General features: G+C 45.8%; 1 protein-coding gene across 8 annotated transcripts in view; it reads right to left on the reverse strand.

The window, feature by feature from the left end:
• RAD9B (RAD9 checkpoint clamp component B) overlaps positions 1-23,537 on the reverse strand; it is a 583,995-nt gene that overhangs the window by 112,808 nt on the left and 447,650 nt on the right. For 7 of the 8 annotated variants that reach the window (XR_013602561.1, XM_078667483.1, XM_078667485.1 and 4 more), the window contains one exon: positions 21,574-21,687. The exons of the other annotated variant lie outside the window; for it this stretch is intronic. Coding sequence is in view for 6 of the 7 variants with exons in the window: in XM_078667483.1 (XP_078523609.1) it covers positions 21,574-21,687 (114 nt within the window). In the remaining variant the exon portion in view is untranslated. The remainder of the gene's footprint in view (positions 1-21,573; positions 21,688-23,537) is intronic. 8 annotated transcript variants of the gene reach the window in all.

Consider the following 23,537-nt stretch of genomic DNA (forward strand, 5'->3'; position numbering starts at 1 on the left):
TTTAGTGTTCTACTTTTTCTGCTGCCTGTGACTGTTTATTTTTCATTGTTTTTACTGCCCCCTCGGCTCCGTTTTTCCAGCTCTTCCCCCCCGCTCCACGCCTGCGGCCCGCCCCTTTCTTTTCTGTATCCCCTCCCCATTCGCCACCCCGCTCCCGCCTCCCAGCGGATGTATGACGTTATAACGCATACTTTTACTCCGCAGACCATTACAACGCGACTTTTACACCGCATACCGTTACAACGCATAGCGCCTTGGGGCGCTGGATAGTGGTAAGTATAATTTACTATTCTAACTCCAGTCCCCGTGGACCCTAGGGAAGGTGTTGGATAGTAAATTATACTTATTACCTATCCTAGAGCGCCCCCCAGCGCAATGCGTTGTAATGGTATGCGGAGTAATGGTCGCGTTGTAATGGGTCTGCGGAGTAAAAGATCCGTTGTAACGGGTGTATACCCTCCCAGCTGCTCCACCCTCCCACTTCGCCATTTATGGCGGAGTCCACGCGTACGCGCAGCGGGCGTGCCAAAGGCAAGCCTGTCTACGCCCGTCCGCGCCTGGACCGCGCCCAGCACCAGGACCCCTGGCCCCCGACGTTGCCAGCCCACGCGTCGGCCTTACGACACATCCGCCCTCCACGCACTCAACACCGGCCGAAACCCCGCCTGCTACCAAGCCAACCCGAAAGGCACCCACGGACCCTTCACCTGCCAATTCACCTGACTCCGGACCTGCACCGCACCCACCAGGCCAGGCACCAGCAACAATCACCTCAAGTGCATCCTGCTCAACACCCGCTCCGTCCACAGACACGCCGTCGAACTCTGGAACCTCCTCGACACAACAGCACCGGACGTCGCCTTCCTCACGGAAACCTGGATGAACGCCTCCTCAGCCCCCGACATCGCCATAGCCATCCCGGATGGCTACAAGATCAGCGGGAAGGACCGCGTCAACCAGACCGGAGGAGGCATCGCCATCGTCCACAAAAACACCATCCGAATCACGACCAACTCTGACGACACCCTCACCGCCGCCAAGCACCTCCATTTCCAGATACACACCAACCCCAAGACCACCCTCAGAGGCACTCTCATCTACAGACCACCGGGACCACGCACACAACTCTGCGAAGCCTTCGCAGACTTCATCAGCCAGCACACCCTGACCTCCTCAGACTACATCCTCCTAGGGGACCTCAACTTCCACTTGGAGAACAACAATGGCAGCAACACCACCACCCTGCTGGACAATCTCGCCAACCTCAGACTCAAGCAACTGGTGGACACCCCCACCCACTACGCCGGCCACACGCTAGACCCCATCTTCTCCTCCAGCAAGCACATCTACTTCAGCCACTCCACCGGACTTCACTGGACAGATCACAGCTGCGTCCACTTCAACTTCAGGAGAACCACGACCCACCACCACCCGCAACAGGTTCCCCACAGAAGCTGGACCAAGATCACCACCGACCAACTCACCACCTCCCTCAGCCAGCACCCTCCCACCAACACGAGGGACCCCAATGAAGAAGCCCGCAACCTCACTCAGTGGCTCACCAATTGCGCCGATGAACTCGCACCATTGAAGAACCCTCCCAGCAGACCCGGCAGCAAGAAAACCTTCTGGTTCACCAACGACCTCAAAAACTCCAAGAAGACCTGCCGCACCCTCGAGAAAGCCTGGCGCCACGACCAGACAACAGAAAACATGACAGCCCTCAAGAACGCCACCCGCAAACACCACCAGCTGATCCGCACCACCAAAAGGACAACATTCAAAGAACGACTGGATAACAACACCCACAACAGCAAGAAACTCTTCTGCATCGCTAAAGAGCTCTCCAACCCCAGCTCCTGCAACAACGACATCACACCCTCGCAAGACCTCTGCGACTCACTCGCCTCGTTCTTTCACCGCAAGATCGCCGACATACACAACAGCTTCGGCGCACAGACCACGCACCCAACCACCGAACCAGCACCCCCACCACCACCCTCTGCCCCTGGACCCCGGCCAGCACCGAAGACACCACCCGCACGATGAACACCATCCACTCCGGCTCCCCTACCGACCCCTGTCCACATCACAACTTCAACAAAGCTGACTCCATCCTCGCACCCCAACTCCGGGACAAAATTAACAGCCCCTTCTCATCCGCCACCTTCCCGGAGAGCTGGAAACATGCCGAGCTCAGCGCCCTCCTGAAGAAACCCACCGCGGACCCCACGGACCTCAAGAACTTCCGCCCCATCTCGCTCCTCCCTTTTCCTGCCAAAGTCATTGAGAAGACCGTCAACAAACAACTCTCCGCCTTCCTCGAGACAAACGAATCCCTCGACCCCTCACAGTCCGGTTTCCGAGCTAACCACAGCACCGAGACCGCCCTCATCGCAGCCACCGACGACATCAGGTCCCTGCTCGACAACGGGGAAACAGCTGCCCTCATCCTCCTGGACCTGTCAGTAGCCTTCGACACCGTATGCCACCGCACCCTAATACAGCGCCTCAGCAACACCGGAATCCAAGGAACGGCCCTGGAGTGGATCATCTCGTTCCTCACCGGAAGAACTCAGAGAGTCCGCCTCCCCCCGTTCCGATCCGCGGCCACCGAAGTCATCTGCGGCGTTCCGCAAGGTTCCTCGCTCAGCCCCACCCTCTTCAACGTTTACATGAGCCCCCTCGCAGCCATCGCACAGCAACACAACCTAAACATCATTTCCTACGCTGATGACACCCAGCTAATCCTCTCCCTCACCAACCACCCCGCCACCGCCAGAGCCAACCTCCAGGAAGGAATGAAAGACGTCGCGGAATGGATGAAGCTCAGCCATCTGAAACTGGACTCGGACAAGACGGGGACCATCCCCCTCGGCCTGGGATGACTCCTGGTGGCCCCCTGCCCTGGGCACCGCCCCCAAGCCAACGGACCATGCACGCAACCTGGGCTTCATCCTGGACTCCTCCCTCACGATGACCAAGCAAGTCAACGCTGTCTCATCATCCTGTTTCAACACCCTGCGCATGCTCCGAAAGATCTTCCGGTGGATCCCCACCGAAACCAGGAACACGGTCACCCAGACCCTCGTCACCAGCCGACTGGACTACGGGAACACCCTCTACGCCGGCACCACAGCCAAACTCCAGAAAAGACTCCAACGGATACAGAACGCTTCTGCACGGCTCATCCTGGACATCCCCCGTCACAGCCACAACTCTGCCCATCTGAGAGACCTGCACTGGCTCCCCGTCAGCAAGAGGATCACGTTCAGACTCCTCACCCATGCACAGAAGGCTCTCCACGACATGGGCCCCAGATACCTCAACAGTCGCCTGACATTCTACACACCCACCCGCCAGCTCCGTTCTGCCAGCCTCGCCCTCGCCACCCTCCCACGTATTCGCAGAACAACCGCCGAAGGAAGATCCTTCTCCTACCTGGCAGCCAAGACATGGAACTCCCTCCCCACCCACCTACGGCGGACCCAGGACCATCTCTCCTTCAGGAAACAACTCAAGACCTGGCTGTTCGAGCAGTAGCACCTCCCCCTGCCCCCAGCGCCTTGAGACCCTAGTGGGTGAGTAGCGCGCTATACAAATTCGCTGATTGATTGATTGATTGATTCCATCGGGGACAGTGAGGGTAGATACATAATTGTCACAGGCTCACTAATGGGTCACAGCGTCGCCCTGGTATGTGTCTACGCCCCAAATACGGATTCCCCGGAATTCTTCCATTCCCTACATTCTCAGTTCGCAAAATTAGACCCCACATTACTGTTACTGGGAGGTGACCTAGATCTACTCCTAGATCCGTCCCTAGATAGCACTGCTAACTCTCCCAGCACCAAACCGCGCACTCGCAGAGCTTTGCTAGACCTTTACAAGCAGTTATCACAATGCAACATATGGCGCAAGTGCAACCCCTCCACTACTGAATACACACACTACGCCGGCCACCAGAACACCAGGACCAGGATAGACTACTGGCTTATTACCCTTGGTGTAGCTTGCTGGTATCACTCTCTTGCTACTCTTCCGAGAATCTATTCTGACCACCCCTCAGTTAAGCTCCTCCTTAGTGTGCCCAGACCCAATGGATACGAACGACAATTAAGCTTTCCCAGTCTCTCACTTGATGATGACCTCTTTCACTCAGAGATACACAAGGCCATAGAAGAATACTTTGCCATCAACACAGATAGGTGACAAACTACCCGACCATTACACCACCTTATACACGTCTAAAGTAGGGAGGGACCCCACTGCACAGGAAGCATACCTGTCCAAGATCGCCTTGGTATACTTGGAGAAATATATGCAGGATTTTTTGGCTGAGTCGATCTCGGAGGACAATGTCACCAATGCCATCATGGCTCTTCGACGGTCCTCGGCCCCTGGCCTAGACAGCTTCACTGGGGCTTTTTATAAGACATACAAGGGCCTCCTCGCACCCCAGCTCATAGAAGTATATGCGGAAGCCCTCAAAAAGCAAAGCCTGCCCCCACCTTTCGCGAGGCAGTTATTATACTCCTGCCTAAACCCGGCAGAGACCCGTCCCTGTACGGATCATACCGACCCCTGTCCCTACTAAATTTAGACTACAAAATTCTCGCTATGCTCCTGTATCTCCTGATGGAATCCATCATCTCCCCCGCCCAATCTGGCTTTGTCCCCCATCGCTCCAATTCTTTCAATCTCAGGACGCTCTTCTCGATCCTCCACAGGATAAATCAGGAGACACCAGCGACTGCTATTTTGTTAGACACTGAAAAGGCGTTCGATTCCCTAGAATGGCCATTCTTTGTTTAACTTATGCATCGCACGAGTATGCCGGCGGGATTTATTGTCCTCTTGAGGGTCTTCTCCTGCTTTAGTGGGCTCCTCTGCTTGCTCTGGGCCTGCACTGATTCTCCTGCACTTGGTAAGTCCCTTGAACCTTGTTGGTCCCAACAATAGCATCTTGTCATCAGCCACGCCAGTTACGGCTATCAAGACTTGTTGGTGCTCCCACCAGACACCGAACACCTACACACCAACATCCGACGTGGGACAGCCCGTGCAAGGCTCCTGGTCTTCCTCAGCAGGGCCTGGTAAACACTCCTGAGCTCCTTGCCAAGAGTGGGCATTGTGCTTCCGTGCCTCCTGGTCAGCTCAGAGTGGCATAGACTCTGTCCCCTCTGCTGGCAGGTTCTCCTATTCAAGAATCCACCCATGGACATCATCAGAGACTTCTCCAGAGGCCTTTCTTCCTATATCTTCCATTGTGGTCTACAGCAGGTTCCGACATCACTTCACCCAATACTCTCTTGGAGGTAACCTGGTTCCTGGGCCATCCACGGGTGGGGTGCCTCTCCAACTTTCCATCCTCCAGGGGATTTCTTCAGGGTCCTCTGGGAAGGGTCCTTTTTCTCTAAGACTACAACTGTGACTTTTCAATGGACTTCCATTGGAAGCTGTGTTTCCACCCTGCACACAGCCTCCGTTGGGTTCCTGGTTATGTACCATGGGTGGTTGCTGGTTCTCCCAGCTTCTCTGAGTCCTTTGGTCCAAGTCCCATTCTTCTTTGCAGTTGGCATTCCACTTCCCTAGTATATAGTTTAGTCTCCCCCGGAGACCAGTGTATATTTGTGCTACTTATCTGAAATTTTCATGTGCATTGTTGAGATCTCCGGTTAAGAGATATACCAATGTGTTAGTGATTGTGTTGTGTAATGAACAGACTTATTTTCCATACACACTGTGTGGTTCTTTTTCATCTAATCTACAGAATTGATAAAACAAGCTGCTTTACACTCTGTCAATGTAAGCATGAAGGCTGCTCTCCACAGCTAACACTATGAGAGCATTGAAAGGTTATCAAAGACCACTAAAATCACCATAAGGGTTGCCTGGATTAGTGCAAGGTGCATCATGCCTTTGAGTGTGCACCATATACTTAGCCAGCCTCCTACAGTCGCCCACTCCCAAGCCTATTCCAGAGTGTCGAAGAAGTGGGTTGAGAAGTTGAATATCACCTTTAACCGGGCTGGGAAGATAAGCATGTATTGGAGGCTGAGAGCTCTGAGTTTGTTATTCTCGAAGGAGCATCTGCACTCCTGGACTGTGCATGTTAGTCCAGGCAGATCATGAGCTTAGTGTTTTGGAAGTGCAGATCTTGGTGTTGTCTGGCTGCATAGAGATTGGTGTCCGGGGACTGATGATTAAGGATGTGTGCTATGACAGGACACTGAGGGGCTCCCGGGGGAGGCTGCTTGGCCAAGGACAGGTGCGAGATAGTTTATGGGTGGAAACCCAAGACCAGAGCTATTCCCCCAGCCGACAGTCTGTGCCTGACGTCTCAACCCCCTTCAGGAAGCCAATGGACGGCAGGTTATTCTCCTGTGAGCGGTTTTCAGCACCCTTGGCCTGTTTTTCCAGGGATGCTGTCCCAAAGGGAAGCTTGGAAACTTGGAGGTTAAGGATCGCAACTTCATCTGCAGTGGAGACCCTGGTGTGTGCCCCTGTCACCCAGTCAGCCATATTGCGAAGATCCTGTCATAGCAGGGCCACTCAGATTTCACCCATTTTGGCCTTGACCACTTCTCTAGAGTCTTGGATTGCTCATCCGATGATATCTATGTCCGCCTGCATTGAGGGGTCGCACCTGGGAATGGGTGCCCCAGCGGCTCCACGTGTACCGGAGGAAGACCTGGTATATTGATCCATTTTTGTTTGCGCCGGTGTCAGCTTGGGAGCTTGTCCTGTCCATCTCCAAGTACATGCCAGTAAAAAGCACCAGAGGTCAGTGACTGCATTCCAGTGGCCTGCTTACCCCACCTGGTAGCACGAGTAGCCCACACCGCCAGGAAGTTACCTGTAACACAGCCCATAGAGAGTCTGGATAATCAATATGCACCTCAGGTGTGGACCTCCTCCTCTCCACGGCCACCACCGCGACAGGCAGGATCTGGTTGACCCTGCGTTGTACGCAAGTGGGGGGTCCCTTTACAGCAGAACTTCAAGCGTGGGGGAACAGAGGCCCTCCGCAGTGTGTGGCTCCTAGGAGCATGCATCCCCTTCATAGTCCGTAGCGTCTCCATGGCTGGGTGTCCATTAAGCTATGAAATCTGGGGGGAACGCATCCATCCCCAAGGCCGCTCCCCTTTGTACCTCTAAAAGAGCATGAAGTAGGAAGGGCTCCAGGACCACCCAAGATCAAATAGGAGAGGGGGCTGGGGGAAGAGAAGGCCCTCCCAGAGTCAAGGCCCACTAGTGGTGGGTTTCTGTGCTGCTCAGAGAGTCAAAGACGTTCTGGAGGGACACAGGAGAATTGGACGGCAGCCCACACTACATAAGCAGCCGTCTTTACCTCACCTCTGTTCGCTCGCAGACACGCAGTCCAGGCATGGCCGGGCCCACAGCAGTGAGGTCTATGAGCCAACAGAGATGGGCTTAACGCCAGTCAGCTGGTCTGTCGCCCGACGGTACCAACATCAGCCCAGGTGTCAGTCAGCAGCTACCACTAAAGGTCAAGGGTAGGGTGCAGAACCTGCATTCCCCAGGTCCTCTGGGGCCCTGCAGTCCTAAATGAGGCCACCATCTAGTTTGTCTTGCGCGGTGAGCCTCAGCCCCATGGGCTGAACTAGACCCCCAATAATGCTAGGCTGCTCTGCGGAGGAGATATCCATTTTCTGCTGGGGGCGGATGCTTGTAGATTAATACGGGCCTGCGGGAGCCGGACTAGAACACTAACCGCCATTTTGGTGGCTAACCCCACATTCTACATCTAATTTTGAGCAAGAAATTATTGTTCAAGAGGTTTTTGCCAATCCATCTTCTGCAGAAGAGCAAGAGTTGAATACACTGAATGTAAAGAGAGACTTTCTGATTTATGTGGAAAGAGTGTCTCATTTTAGAAATTCAGAATCTCTGTGAATTTTGCTGCAGCAAACAAAGGGAGACATCCATCATCCCAGACCTTACGCAGGTGGCTAATGTCTACTATTATTATGGCATATCAAAAGAAAGGAGTTTCTCTTCCGGTTGGGTCAAAAGTTATTCTCCCCAGGAGCATGTCTGTGTCTTGGGCAGAATTCCAAGGGGCTTCCCAGAAGGAGATTTGTAGGACAGCTACATAGTCAATCGTTCTACGTTTGTTAGACATAACAGTCTAGATAATGTTAGGAGTCAGAACCATGTGTTTGGTGTTATAGTTTTAACTGCTATGAAGCAAATTGTAGGAAAATACCTAATGGTATTTCCATGGCTGAGCCAGAAGTCAAGATGGGTCAGTTCGGGAGATCAAGAGAGAGTGGCCATTAAATGTGTGACTCAATCAATCAAAATGGACTTTATTCGGTTTTTCACAATTAAAAAACATAAAAGTATACTAAAACACAACCCCATAATACAAATTTAGTCATCAATACATCATAAATAAAACAGGGAACATATAATCATTAGCAGCCATAATACAAATGGTTGTACTCGCATTTCTCATTTACAAGTTTAAAATCAAAACATAAATATAAAAACAGTTAATCATAGCATACCCTAGACTTGATTGCAGACTTTAAAAAACCAACAATAAAAGGGACACAATCTTCCCTCAATACATGAAGAAACAGGAGAGCTGGCCAAGCCTGTATAAAATTCATCTTTTTTAAAACAGGAATTAAGAAGTATTTCCGGGGGACATCATAAAACTTACATAAAAACATGAAGTGTAAAATATCCTGTGGGGACATCCCGTCGCAACCACAGGGTGCTAAGTGTTGGCCTTTCCTGCTGCCCTTTGGTACAGCAAGCTGGAGAGGAAATAGATCTAAGCAAAATCTGGTCAACAGGTAGCGATCATAATTCGTAAGAGTCCCCAATAAATACGGCTCGGCCCCTAGTGTGGTTTTCAACATAATAAATTTACGCACACTAGGTTTAGACAATTCAATCTCCTCCCTTTCCTGGGATTTCAGAGTAAAGAAAGCTTCCTTGATTAATCCTATATCTTTTTTACAAATTATATCAGGGTTGCTGAAGAGGTTTGGGTGCTTCAGTTTTAACCACATTCGTTTAATATACTGAAACCACGGGATTCTCAGCATGTTATCAAGTTTCATGCATTCTTTTAGAATTTTTTGCGTCACCAACAAATGCTTATTTATCCATATATTTAACCAAAAAATAATGGGACGCAGGGCCAAAATGTCACACAAAAAAGGCATGCCTAGTTCTTCATGCACTATCAAATTAGCTGTACCAACAGGCACTCTTAACACACGCTTTAAACATTTATTTTCCGTCACCTGCAGTCGGTCCAGGCTACTATAGCCCCAAATTTCACTCCCATAAGCAGCTATTGCAACACTTCTAGCTTGATATATTTTCATTAATCCCGCAATTGGTCTATTACCTAATTTGGAGGCAAAATCAAATGTAGCACCATTCAATCTCGACAAATCTCGCTCTTTTCTCTGTTTTAACGGGCCCCAAGTAAGTTTATCATCTAAAACCACGCCCAGGTAAGAAAAAACATCAGTGCGTCGGATCATGGCTGTGCCTGCTCTAAACTGAAAGCGGGATTTTTTCCGTGCCCCCAGCTGCATGACAAATGATTTCGAGTTATTGTCAAATTCCGATCCCCCATAAAAGTGCAGAAAAGTTCCAGAAGTGACTGCAGTCCCCTAGCATTTCTTGAGATCAGTACCGCATCGTCCGCATATAAAAGAATTAGAAGTGGACACCTCCCTATGTACGGACAGTCAACGGCTGCAGCTGATAAAACCTTGGCGAGATCATTAATATAGAGGTTAAACAGAAAGGGTGCTAAAATACATCCTTGTCGCACCCCCTCCTCAAAGCAAAAGGCCTAGAAACCACCATGTTCTCTGAATACCGCACCTGAGCAGTGGTTTCATGATGTAAATCCTGTAGAAAATTCACAATGCTACAGTCAGCTCCCAAGCCCTCATTGACTGCCACAGCTTCTCCCGGTTTACACAATCAAATGCCGAGGACAAATCCATGAAGGCCAGGTAGATGGTTCCCGACTGTGCAATTCTATATTTGCTTACGACCATTGTCAGGTTAAGGCACTGGGCCACCGTGGACCTTAACGGGCGGAACCCATATTGGATGTCTGTTAGAATATCATGGTCCTCCGCCCAGGTAGTCAGTCTCTCCAAGAGCACCCGCCCCACCACCGTAACTACTGAATCAAGTAACGAGATTGGGCGGTAGCAATGGGGACAATCCAGACTTCCCTTCTTAAATATGGGAACTATGGTAGATGTGGCCCAGGACATCCCAACATGGCCGCAGCATTAAGTACAGAAGTTAAGATTGGTGCCCAAAAAGCAGAGTCTGACTTAAATAAATCAGGGGGTATTCCATCAGGCCCTGGTTCCTTTTTACAAGTTAGGCCAGCAACACCCCTTTCAACCTCTCCCTGTGTAAAAACTATAATTGAGTCACCAGTAAAATTGTTTTGGGAGCAGGTAACGGAATTCGGGTCTTCAAACATCGCTGTAAAGTAAGAGACCCATTCCTCCTCTGTGATGTGTGATCACAATGGCCCCAACAACGCTAGGATGCCTGGCTTCACCTTGGAGGTGCCCAGGAGTGGCACTTCACAGGGAAAAGCCAGGAAGGGTTCCTCAGCGGTATTCGTACAAGTGCCGAGATGCCTCACGGTGATTCGTGCACTATACAAGTACCATTACATTACATCACAAAGCGCTTACCTCCCCATTATCTACTATTGGTTTATTAATTATGACCCAGAACCTAGCGCTGTCTCTAATTGTGGAGGCTTCGATCAACTCCGACCAGGCCATCTTTTTCCGACTTGATTTCCTATTTGCCAGTGTTTCTTTATAGGCAGATCGCATATCCTTTATCAGGATATGATTCCTAGGGCTTCCTTAAGGGCCTTATGTAAGTTATTAGAGGCCTTTGTACATGCAGCATCAAACCATCTTGGTTTGAAACTAACCTTTTTACTTAGTGGGGCAATTAATCAATCCCCTATTATACGAGAGATGTTACCAAAAACACTCATAATAGTATCCGGGGTAGCACCACTGGAATTGCAAGACAATATGTCCTGTTCACAGACCTCCTTAATAGTTTCATAAAAACCCTCAGGAGATATCTGTGATCATTTTAGTCGCCTATTTTCACTTGTGGGTCCAACAACACCACTTAGTGCAACTACGTTTTTGGCAAATAGGACAGAACTAGAGCATGATATACTAAGGGGGTTATAATCACTATGAACATTCTCCGTCACTCCAAAGCTATTAAGAAAATAATGTAGGGAGGATGAAAATATAATGTAATCAATAAACGTTCCCTGCCCTTTCCCCTTGAATGTTGGCACTTCCATAAGGCGACGCTCATCTACTAGGGACCAGCAGATAACAAATTAGATTCCTGCATGATAGTATTCAAACTGTCCCCTTGAGTGCTATGTTCAAAGTGGATCCCTTCTACCAGTGAGCATCCCAAGTCTCTCAAGCAAGATATCCTAGGGTCTCCACAAGGATGAATATTAAAATCTCCCATAATTAAAATGTTACTCCCAACTTTGCTTCCCAGCAATTGTAATAGAGATCCCAACTGTTGGATGTTGCCACACCCTTGTTCATTAGTAATTGAGTTATTGAAATTAACTACACCCAACACATGGGCCCTTCTTCTCAGAACCAGCATCTGTGAAACTACAGTAGTGGATAATGATTGGATACAACATTCTAGGGCCAGCGAAATGTTCGTAACTAATCCTCCCTTTGGTATCCTATTACAGATGGAATTGCCGGGAAAAAAAGGCCTTATAACCTTCCAATAGTAAGCTCTGATCCAAAAGCCAAGTTTCTTGTAGACAAATGATTTTAAATTGCCTAATAAAAGATAACCATGAAGGGTCTAAGAACTTACTTGCCAAACCAGCAATGTTCCAGGATATAATGTTAGAAGTGTGTTGCCTGTGAGGTACTGTCAAAGTGCTACCCACGTCTACAGGGCAGCTTGGGCCGATAATATCATTCGTAGGTTCTAGATCACCCCCAGGGCCTGGAGAACTCTCCGGCAGTCAGTCACAAAGCTCCAAATCTGAGAGTGGTGAATTAGATCAATGGGCGGGGTAAGCCGATTCAATGAATTTGTGCAAGCATTTACGCTGTTCTCGCCACAAACTCCCCTGGCCGCAGTGCAGTATGCTAGGGCTGTAGGGAGATGAGCAGGCTGTAATGCAGGGGATGGATAGCTATGACAAAAAGGCTGATGCCCATATTGACCAGGGGAATAAAAATATTATAATGATAGAGCCGAAATTACTGAGATAGGTCCCCTGCCTCGGCCAATATCATTTGATGCAAGAAGCCTCTCAGCTATATGGGGCCTATTAAAATTCACAATTACACAATCCCCTCCACCCAACTTCTTACTGGTGCCAATCCAGTCCACTCTTCGCACCATATTGATATACTTTCCTACCCTTGAGCCCATAATGGTGTTATGACTCATCCCGTGAAGCACTTTGTTCTTGAGTTGAGTAAAATCCTCTGTTGTCCCCTGTGGCAATTGAGGCACATTGGCCAAAATTGTCACATAAGGTAAAGATTCAGGTGGCAGGTCAATCCTAGGGAGACACTCCCTCTGCACCTTACTTGGAGCCTTGCTAGTCTCCTGGACTATAGGATTAGTGCTCTTGCTGGTGTTCTGGGCCCGATTTCCCTCTACAGAATTGGGTAACAGACGATCAATCCTACTTCTAGAATCTATATTATAAAATCCAACTGTGGCCCTAGTAGGTTCTCTCGTCTCTAAATTAATCGACCCCTCTGGTGCTGCTGAAACTGCTGCTGGGACTGGGACTGGAGGTACTAAGGATGCTGGATGGACTCCTGGTGGTAAAATTAGGGGTACTGTCAGAGCTAAAGGATCTATAGGAGCATTGGATGCAATAGCAATAATGCTAAGTTCAATTTGGGTTAAAAGATTGACTATGCGTTCCAGTTTAGAACCCAACAGTGAGGTCAGTACTAACTGAAAAGAGTCCATAGTTCCCTTCAAGTCCAAACACTGCGGAGATACAGAGCAGTTGGAAGTCATGCTCCCTGTGCTTGGTCTTGCTTTCTTAGCATTTACCCCTGTTGTCTGGGACTTTCTCTTGATTCCTGAACGCAACACCCCCTTATCTGTTCTGGCTTCACCCACATGAACCACCTTCTTCTGTTCAGGCATTTGAAGAACATCTTGAGATCTGGGCGCTACTGTTGCTGGTATCGCCTTTTCCCCCTGTAAGGAGGGCCCAATATCATCTACTTGGTTGACAATGTGGATTGCCGGCGATAGTGGAATTAAAGGAGGCGGTAGCAGAGAAGGAGGTGATATCCCCAGTGATGCTCCTGAGCTACTATCCGGTCGGATATAGCAGGATGAAGATACATCATCCTGGACACCCGCCTCAACATCCCCCTGATTAAGGCTACGCTGTTTCAATAAGCGGGATAAAGGCGATCGGGATAGGCACCTATGGGTTAATTCTATTTCTTTATCGATAACCGCAGCTGCTCTTGTTAAAAACGCTTCCATGGTGACCACGGGTGCAGCAGCACCTTGGTTCGATTTAGCAATACCTGTCCTAGCCCCCCATCCTGCCATTATGTATTAGGCACAAGTATATAAATAACTACACAACTGTACAGCCTGTAAGTAACAACAGCGAGGTTTCTTCCCCCTACTATTGGCTGTTCAGCGTTATCCCAATCAAGAGAATGGTATAGTCCAGAAGGACTACCACAAAAGAAACACTGAAACCACCCACGCTGTTAGTCAATCAAGTGATAGAACCACAAGTTCCCCCTTTTCAGCTCTATGCGGGATAGTCCAAGACAACCTGTACCCCGGAGCAGTGTAAAAGGTGATGTTTCACATCCACCACACTGCCGTCGGGCTTCCCTAGAAATCCGACTGACATCCAAACTGTGTCGTCTACATGCTGGGCGCGGGGGAGGCTGCGCCGCTTGGTCGGCCGTCCACAACTATATTCTCCGGCCCTACCACTGCCGAATGACACCTGGCTCCCGATAACTGGGGAAACGGTGGTGCGTCACACGATGTCCAAATTTCACATAACCATGATTGGGGATTTATTCCCGGAAGGGCACGCCTTTACACTGACTGAGGATCACAGATTTACTGAACGGACATTCATGGATTCGTTTGTCCTTACCAGGTTACGCTCCTTATTGCGCGCTTCCTTTTCGTCATTTCCCCTCCCCCCGAAGAGATGTCCCCCCTCACTTTCATAATCCAACACCCATCCAATGCACACCTGGTCTCCAAGCTGTACCGGATGTGCTGCGATCTCCTTCCCGCTCGGGACCAAGCGGTTCGTGCTGCTTGGGAGGCTGACTTGGGATGTGCTATCTCAGATGACCAGTGGCTATGGTGTTGCAGGGCTACAAGAAACGTTTCACTTAATAGCAAGCACAGACTTTTACATTTCAAGTTTCTGCGTAGGCTGTACTTTACGCCAGCGCGACTCCACAGGATAGACTCATCACGCCCACACACCTGTCCCAAATGCAAAGGCCAATTCGCAGATTTCGCTCACCTCTCATGGACCTGCCCTAAACTACAAGACTATTGGTCCCAGATACACACCTCACTTGGCAACATGCTCCATCTACCATTGACCCCAATACCGGAAATTGCACTGCTGGGTTATGTTGCTGACTTCCCGAAAGCGGTGCGCAGGCTAGCGGTACTGGGCTTTTTACTGGCCAAACGAGAAGTTGCGCTGAGATGGTGCGACCGGCGTCCTCCCCTTCACAGCTCCTGGCTCCGGAGCATGGCACACTGTAACCTAAACAGCACTGAATACTCTGAAACTGTCCCCTCCACCTCACGGCCGGTCGACATCTGGGGCCCATACCGCACATATATAGCAAGCACCATTGGGGTTACTCAGGATACACAAGCTCCCGAAAGGGCCCCAGAGGGTATTGGCTGAGGGACAGGAGTCTGCCCGATGGATGTCCAAGGGTTGGCAGCACACTTGCCTCTACACCTCTTCCCCCTCTTCTTGATTGGGTCCCTCATTGTCTGGTGAAGTGCCCTATACGCGTGCATGATTGATGGCGTTGAGTGGATGTGCGATTCTGAGTGACCACGGTAGGCACTGCCCCTCGACACGGGTTTTTCATTCCTCTATTGGACGGTCATTTGAAGTAGGATTACAATATGATACCATTGATGACTGGGACTGAAATGACTCCTTATGCACCATCTTGCCATATTACGATTGTTTGATTTTGTTTCTTTGGTGTTTCTTTTTTTGCAAAAATGTTCCTATGTTATATGCATCTTTCTTCACGATACTCTAGACACAAAAGGTTCAACTGTACCAGCGAGCTAATTCTGTATTGCACTCGGTACACTCTGAGACATGTACACTATTGCTGCACGCCGCCGGACCTCCGGGTTGTCGGTTTTGTGGCTGTGTTATTCCATCGTACACCTGTTCAATGCCCATACTTACATGCTGCCGGCCCCAGGGTTGTAGGTGAAACAGCTGTGTACTGTGTGAAACTTGCAATAAACGGTTGAACACCAAAAAAAAAAAAAAAAGGTGATGTTTCACAAAGGGAAATAATCCACAGGAAGCAATAATGATGAATTGTAGATTTATTCCAAGCAAGTAGATAAAACATCACGGGAGTGCGTCCTTCCTCTCCGGAGCATGAACGGTAACTGCTGAGTGCAACCGTCCATGCCAGGGAGTCAGGCTGCCCTCACGAGAATGCATTTTTAAACAACAACACAGTATGGCTAAGAGAACATTAGACTTCATGCGCACCTAACAGAAAGTGTGTGCATGAAGTCGAAATTAAAAGAAAACATTCACGCGTGTCTGAGCGCGTGTACATGAAGACATAAACATTGGCGCGTGTCTGAGCCCGTGTGAATGAAGATATATTACATCACCCTTCCACTTTCATAAACAAATAAACAAAATTAAGATAAATAAAAATCTCTGTACCTTGAAGGAAAAGAGCAATTGCGTATCGGTCTTATTTGTTCAGTACATTCTACATCATTACATAAAGAATCACTTGAAAGTGTCGGATTAACTAAAGAGTTTCCCAACTCCTGATGTTGTCCAGGTTGAACTTGACCATCCAGATTATTTTTTACCGTTGAGTTTTGAAGATCTGGTTCAATAGGAAACTCAATTTGTATACCTAAATCTTCCAAGAAATGTGAAAAGTGCAAATCATCTTGCAATACTTCTTTTTTTTCAATAATCTTTCTAGCTTGATCTGGTGTTAATTTCACCAATACTCTTTTACTCCACCAACCTCTTTGACCACGAAATAAAGATCCTTTTGAAGTTTTCAAGACCTGTACAGGAAGAGAAAACTTAGAAAGACCTTTCTTAACTTTCATTGGAGACTTAATCAATACCCAATCTCCAATTTTAAAATCAGGATCATTTTTGCATTCCTTACCACCATAATATTTTTTTTGATTAGCCTGCTTGAAAGAAACATTCTTGAGCATTCTCTCTTTATCTTTACAAACCAAACATGAATTGTCACTTTTCCTCAAATTCTTGATCCATGAAGGACATAGAGTACCATTCGGTTCCCTTTTCCTCAAAAGTCTACAGGGAGAAACTCCAGATGTCGTGTGTGGGGTAATGAGATAAGCCCAAAGTTTTTTTTTTAGAAAAATATCTACAGGGACTCTCTCAGCCAAAGCTGTCTGTATTCCCTCTTTTATGAGTCTATTCATGCGTTCAACCAAACCATTGGCTGCTGGAGAATACAAAGCAACCTTTAAATGTTTGATATCATGAGATAACAAAAACGTCTCCATACTATTTGAAGTAAAATGTGAACCATTGTCCGTGACCAACTCTTTAGGAAAACCCTCTGTCATGAAAATTCTAGTCAAAAAGTTAATCACAGAAGTAGAAGAGGCTGAAGAACAAAATTCAAATTCTACCCATTTTGAGTAATAATCTACTAAAACCAAAATGTATTTTTTATCATTGGGAAGTAGATCAAACGGGCTTGCAAAATCCAGTGCCAACTTCACCCATGCCTCTTCAGGTGTTGGTACATTGTATAAAGGGAGTTTCGCAATTTTCCAGTGCTTGCCTGAAACAAGACATGTACCACAGGCATTTATCCAATTGGTAACATTGGACTCTAAAGCAGGCCACCAAAAACTTTCTTTTAACCTTCTAGCTGTCGCACCTATACCTAAATGGCCCTCATGCGCTATGTCAAAAATCCTTTTACGTAAAGATAAAGGGGGTACTGCCAAATCTCCACGCATAACTAAACCTCCTACTATAGAAAGTTCTTCACTGACTTGTGCAAAAGATTTCAAAGGGGATGGTAAGGACCTTTCTCTAGGCCAGCCAGTCACAATCATGTTCTTAACAGCCTGAAGAGTGGAATCCTCTACAAAAGCTTTTAACCAATCATCCTTTGTTACATGAGGAAGATTGGTAATAACATCTTCAATAGTAGCAACCACACATTCTACATCATCAAACCTTGTGGGCAAGTAGTTATCCTTTAATGATAATCTAGATAAACAGTCCGCTCAACCATTACGACCACCTGGTATGTACTTAATAATAAAATTATATTCATGCAAGCATGACAATAATCTTACCAACCTTGATGACGCTTTACCTGTGCCATTTCCTGATAATAAATGGATTAAAGGTTTGTGGTCTGAGAAAATTTCAAATTGTGTACCCCAAATGAAAGTTCTAAATTTTTCAACGGCCCAGGTACAAGCCAAAGCCTCCCTCTCTATTGTACTGTAGTTAGATTCAGCAATAGAGAGAGATCTGGATGAGAAACCCACAGTGTTCTCTTTTCCATTTACCCATTGAGATAAGACTGCCCCCAGTCCTTTTTGGCTTGCATCCACTGATAATAAACATGTATAACCAGGTGAAAATGGAGATAAAGCAGCAGCCTGAAGAATTAACTTCTTTACTAATTCAAATGCTTTCTGTGCAATATCATTCCATGTAAAGTGAACATTTTTTTTTAACAAAAGGCGTAGTGGTTGGACAACCTGTGCATAGTTCGATATAAACCTAGAATAGTATTCTGTCATACCCAGAAATGACCTAAGTAGATCTTTGGTATGAGGAACTACCACTTCATCAATAGCCTTTGTAAGAGAAAATGTGGGACTGATTCCAGAAGCTGAAATGGTGTGCCCTAAATAATCTAGTGACTGAACCATAAATTTGCACTTATCTGCACTCAGTGTAACCCCAAATTCTTTAAACTTCTCAAGTACTTTTCTTAAAGTAATAATGTGTTCAATCTTGTTCTTTGAGTAAATCAGGATATCATCCTGGTAAGCCTGAACTGAAGCAATACCTGCCAACATGTGATCCATGAACCTCTGGAAGACGCTTGCCGCAGAGGCTAAACCAAAGGGTAACCTAAGGTACTTATATGCACCAAAGGGTGTTATGAAGGTCGTAAGGTCAGTGGAAGGAGTGGAAAGAGGAATTTGATGATAAGCCGACTTTAAATCTAAGATGGAAAAACAAGTGGCACCAGAAATATTTGATAAGAGATCCTGAATTTTTGGTAATGGGTGGCAATCTACTAGTATGTTTTTATTCAGTGAGCGTAAATCAGCACACAAACGAATCGAATTATCTTTTTTTCGTACTATAACAATAGGACTCACCCATTCAGAGGAGTCTGTGGGAGTTATGATCCCTTCTTCCACTAATTCATCAAGTAAGATCTTCAAATCAGACCTCACACTTAAAGGAATGGGCCTGGCCTCATGTACAATGGGGATAGCATTCTCCTTTAACTTTATAAAATGTTCTACCTTTGTAATCTTACCAATGCGTGTTGTGAACACATCTGAAAATTCATTTAAAATCTTTGTTGTGAAAGATGAGACATCATTCCCTTCAGAATGATCTATAACATCAATAGAAACATCATTATTGATTTGAATGGGATTTTCAGCACCAGGAACTAACTTTAACCCCATCTTAGCCAGATCTTGTCATCCAATAATATGCTTACCTTGAAGGGCCACATATACTTTTGTAGAAATTTTTCTCCCCAAACAAGACACAAATTCAATGAAATAGCCATGCATTTCAATGTCCTGACCCCCATAACCTTTAGGAATAATATCTAATTTTTCCAACTCTTTGTCAGGCCAATGTTTCTCAAATAGTATGTCTGAAATGATCGTAACTGGTGCTCCAGAATCACCCATCATTTCTATTTTTAAATCACCAATTATAAATTCACCTAAAGGTTCCTTGACCTTTTTCTCAGAAGTACTCAAATTTACAGTATCAATATCAACAGAAAGCATCATTCTTTCCATACTATTAGAAAGAATGAGACTATGTTGAGGGGGATCTTCATTTGAAATCTCTCTAGTATCTAAAGAACTCACTTTAACAATTCTTTTGCTTTTACAAACACTATAAAAATGACCAGTTTTTCCACATTTTGTGCATTTTCTACCTAAAGCTGGGCAAATAGGACTATCACCTAAGTGCGATTTCGCTCCGCACCTGTAACAGTATGATGAACCTTTGTTTTGCCTTGTTTGAAAAGGCTTGGTAAAGCGTGACCTGTAAGAAATATTGTTAACAGAAGAATCATGTTCAACAACATTAATAGGAGAAACATTTTCCTGATTCAGGAAAGTAGACGTGATGATGGATCTTTCTATTCCCTTTGCTATAATAATAACCTCAGTCAATGTTGGATCTCTACAACTAAGAATTCTTTCTTGTATCTTCTTATGAAAACAAGAATAAACAAATTGGTCTCTTATATGATAGTCTAATTGTGCCCCAAAGTTACATTCAGATGCCAAATTCCTGAGAATTGATATATAGTCTTCAACAGATTCATCTGAACTTTGTTTCTTCTTTCTAAAGTTAAATCTTTCTAGCATCACGCTAGGCTGTTCCAAAAAGTTCTTATTTAATCTCTGAACAGCATCTGTATATACATTCCATCCTTCACCTCCATCTGGAGGTGGAATAGTGACTGGCAAATGAATAAAAGTCTCACGTCCAACTCTTCCTAAGAAATTATACAAAATGGCAAGTTTGCGTTTAGCTGAATAATCCTCTGCGTCTATGGCTACTAAATAATTTTCAAAAGATTTAATCCAGAGTTTCCAGGGTTCTTTAGGTTTACCCTGATGAGGTAAGAAATGTTCCAATTGAAATATTTCTTGTTTTGCCATTATAAATAAAAGTTTTGCTTTGTAAATTTAAAGTTTGACTCTTTGTTTTATTTAAGATGTCAATTAAAAATGTGTTATTCACTTCTCTTCAAATGTAAGTATTAATAAAGAGGGAAGAAAGAAAATAATATTTCTTTTTAAACTTACAGTTCCTTTTTAGTTATAATTTGTGCTTCGATTGGTTTAAAAGGCAGTAAAATCGTTTTTCACTACACAATCGTGCACCAGTTCTCTAAATAACCAGGAACAAGTGACAAGCCAATCGTTTCATTTGGGGGTGTGGTCGCGAGAGAGAAAACCAATTAAAAGAGGTTTTGCTAGAACACACAGAACCCTTTATGAGAAACAAAGCTCAGAGGCTCAGAGGCTGAATCACGTATTTCCTTTCCGGTTGTAATGCCTTTCCGGATTGAGGGAGCAGATGAAGAAGTTGATCGAGTGAGGCTTGAGAGGCACAAATGATTGGTGATGTTTCACAAAATCCAGAAAATCGCCGAAAATCATCGCCAATTGTAAAAGGTGATGTTTCACAAAGGGAAATAATCCACAGGAAGCAATAATGATGAATTGTAGATTTATTCCAAGTAAGTAGATAAAACATCACGGGAGTGCGTCCTTCCTCTCCGGAGCATGAACGGTAACTGCTGAGTGCAACCGTCCATGCCAGGGAGTCAGGCTACCCTCACGAGAATGCATTTTTAAACAACAACACAGTATGATTAAGATAACATTAGACTTCATGCGCACCTAACAGAAAGTGTGCGCATGAAGTCGAAATTAAAAGAAAACATTCACGCGTGTCTGAGCGCGTGTACATGAAGACATAAACATTGGCGTGTGTCTGAGCGCGTGTGAATGAACATATATACGGGCGCGTCCCGCATTACGTAGGGCGGGAGCGCTTATGTCAGGGGAGAGGCATCGCTGTTCTAGCGTCACCTGGCCGCGCCAGGCAAAGGTTTATGGGCAGTGTAGTTCCTCCGCCAGCCGTTCCCCTCACGGCGATGTTGCAAGGCAAAAAGGCAAGGCATGGAAGCAGTTTCCCTCACGGCGCACCCAGATGGAGAGCAAGCCGTTCCCCTCACGGCAAAATCAGGGTGCGCAACAATTTCCAAGCGTGTGTGACTCGTTTCCTTATTCCTTTCATTACATTTTAACCCTACAAGTAATATGGTTTACAGACTCATACTATTCGTGACATTATAACTGTCAGAGCCATTACATCACTAAACCTTAGTTTTCCCAGCCATAACTAATCAATACCAAAAATGTTAAAAGGTATATGAATGCAAAACATAATACCTGCGTGAGAGAACCTGTGATCTTTGTGAAAGTGCCCTTGACTCTGCATCAGCTAAGGTAGCCAAAACAAAGTTGGCTTCGAAGACCATATCTTCAACACTGAAGGAAACAGGCCTAAACATGTGTAAAAAGAAATAACCCATCAGCATTTTCTTTTGTACCTCACAATTTTGATTCTTTAATTCGTATATGGTGTCATTTTCTCTCACTTACGAAGAACCCCACAGTGGGCCCACTTCACAGTCATCTTTGCACCCAAGTTGAAATCAGACACACAAATTGATTGATTTAGCAATGTAAGTTATTGTTTGATATTCACAATATTCATACAAAAGTTAATTTACAATCGCAAATGGATTTACTCACTTGTAAAGTTATACTCTTGTGGTATAATTGAATGTAGGAGTAAATCTCACAGGGGTTGGAGTTACAGGGCGTGAATGTCTTAAAAAGCAGTTGAACACACACATTTAGCGGTTTATGGGTACTTATAAGGAATTTTTACTTCTATCATGGGTATTGGTAAGTCTCAATCCAAGGTGGAAATAGAGAGCGAACACAATCAAAACTGGTGTTGGTTTAGAGGAAGGTGTTTCTTCACAGGGAAAACAGTTTCACAAGTGAAAAGAAGAAAGAAGTTTACACCTACAACATTTACTCATGCACACTCCTGGAAAGCTGTGACTCACGTAGCTTCGCAGGAATGCTCCTGCTGTTTTTTGAGAATAAAAAAAAACGAAAATGTAACTAAATAAAGAGGTAATTGTCTGATTTAATTTTTTGTGAGTTGGCCCTTACATTAAGAAACTTTCAGAATTTGTTAGAAATTTTGTGAACTGGACATTAACATATTTACATGAAATGTAGTAAGTAACAAAACAAACCTACATCTAGTCCATCTTCCTCGCAAGTCTTTGGCTGAGGGTGATCCACTCATAAAGATTAGCATTGTAAAAATATGTCCACCAGCTTCTGAAAATAGAGATTCCAAAACAGTGCCTGTTACCGTCTGCTGAGCAGCCCACTGACTTTCGAAGCTCCGAGTCACAAAATCGGAGGCATGCTCCAAATCATGCAACATCTCCATTGACTGCAAAGCAGCTTCAACCTTTAGTGAAAGCCATAGTCAATATCATCCTTCACAAGAATTTTCCCAGGGAACCTGCTTCCCAGGGTCAATTTAATGTTTTTTTTCTGACTGGAGCATAAGAGGCCACTGATACTTTTTAGACAAATGTTTTATAATGTCGTGAGATACGTATTTTATTGTAATTCTGGATAATGCACTGCAATTAAATTAATTAATTCATTCATTTATTCATACTTTTTATGACCTTCAGGATGTAGAAACCTCTGAGAAGTTCATTCGTTAAGAGGTTTTGGAGGAAGTGACGGGACATGTGAGAAATCTCTGTCTCCAAGATTTCACCCTTCCATCTGAATTTGTAGCTACTGACCCTCAGGTGGAGAAAACCACAGCTTTCAACTCTCCTCGCTACATCCTTCACCATTTGTGAGTATTAGTAATCATATGCTTGACGGACAGAGCTAAAGGAGAATGTAGGTCCCAGATTCTAGGCTAAACTATACCCGCTTTAGGGTTTTGAAAGAGATGTCCAAAGAGCTCCCTAAGTGGGGACAAATATTCCTAGCAGGCAGGTCATACAGCAGTGACATCAGAGGGTTATTAACAAGATGCAACAGAAATGTGAAAAATAAACACTCTTACCTTACCCTACCCTGTCATAGAGCTAACAATTGAGGTGCCCCTCTGATATGAATTTGACCCTATGATGAAACCCCTAGCAAAGTTGTGAGGTCTTGAGGACTCATGACACACTCATGATTAAACATCTTTCTTTATGGTTATTTGTTAAAAAATCTATCATGTTGGAACACAACATAGGTTCACGGTCACAAGGGTGTGACAGCATGTGGGATTTGGTTACCATAAGGCAGGACCA

Source organism: Lissotriton helveticus, chromosome 11 (genome assembly GCF_964261635.1).
Source record: "Lissotriton helveticus chromosome 11, aLisHel1.1, whole genome shotgun sequence".
NCBI classification, from domain to species: Eukaryota; Metazoa; Chordata; class Amphibia; order Caudata; family Salamandridae; genus Lissotriton; species Lissotriton helveticus.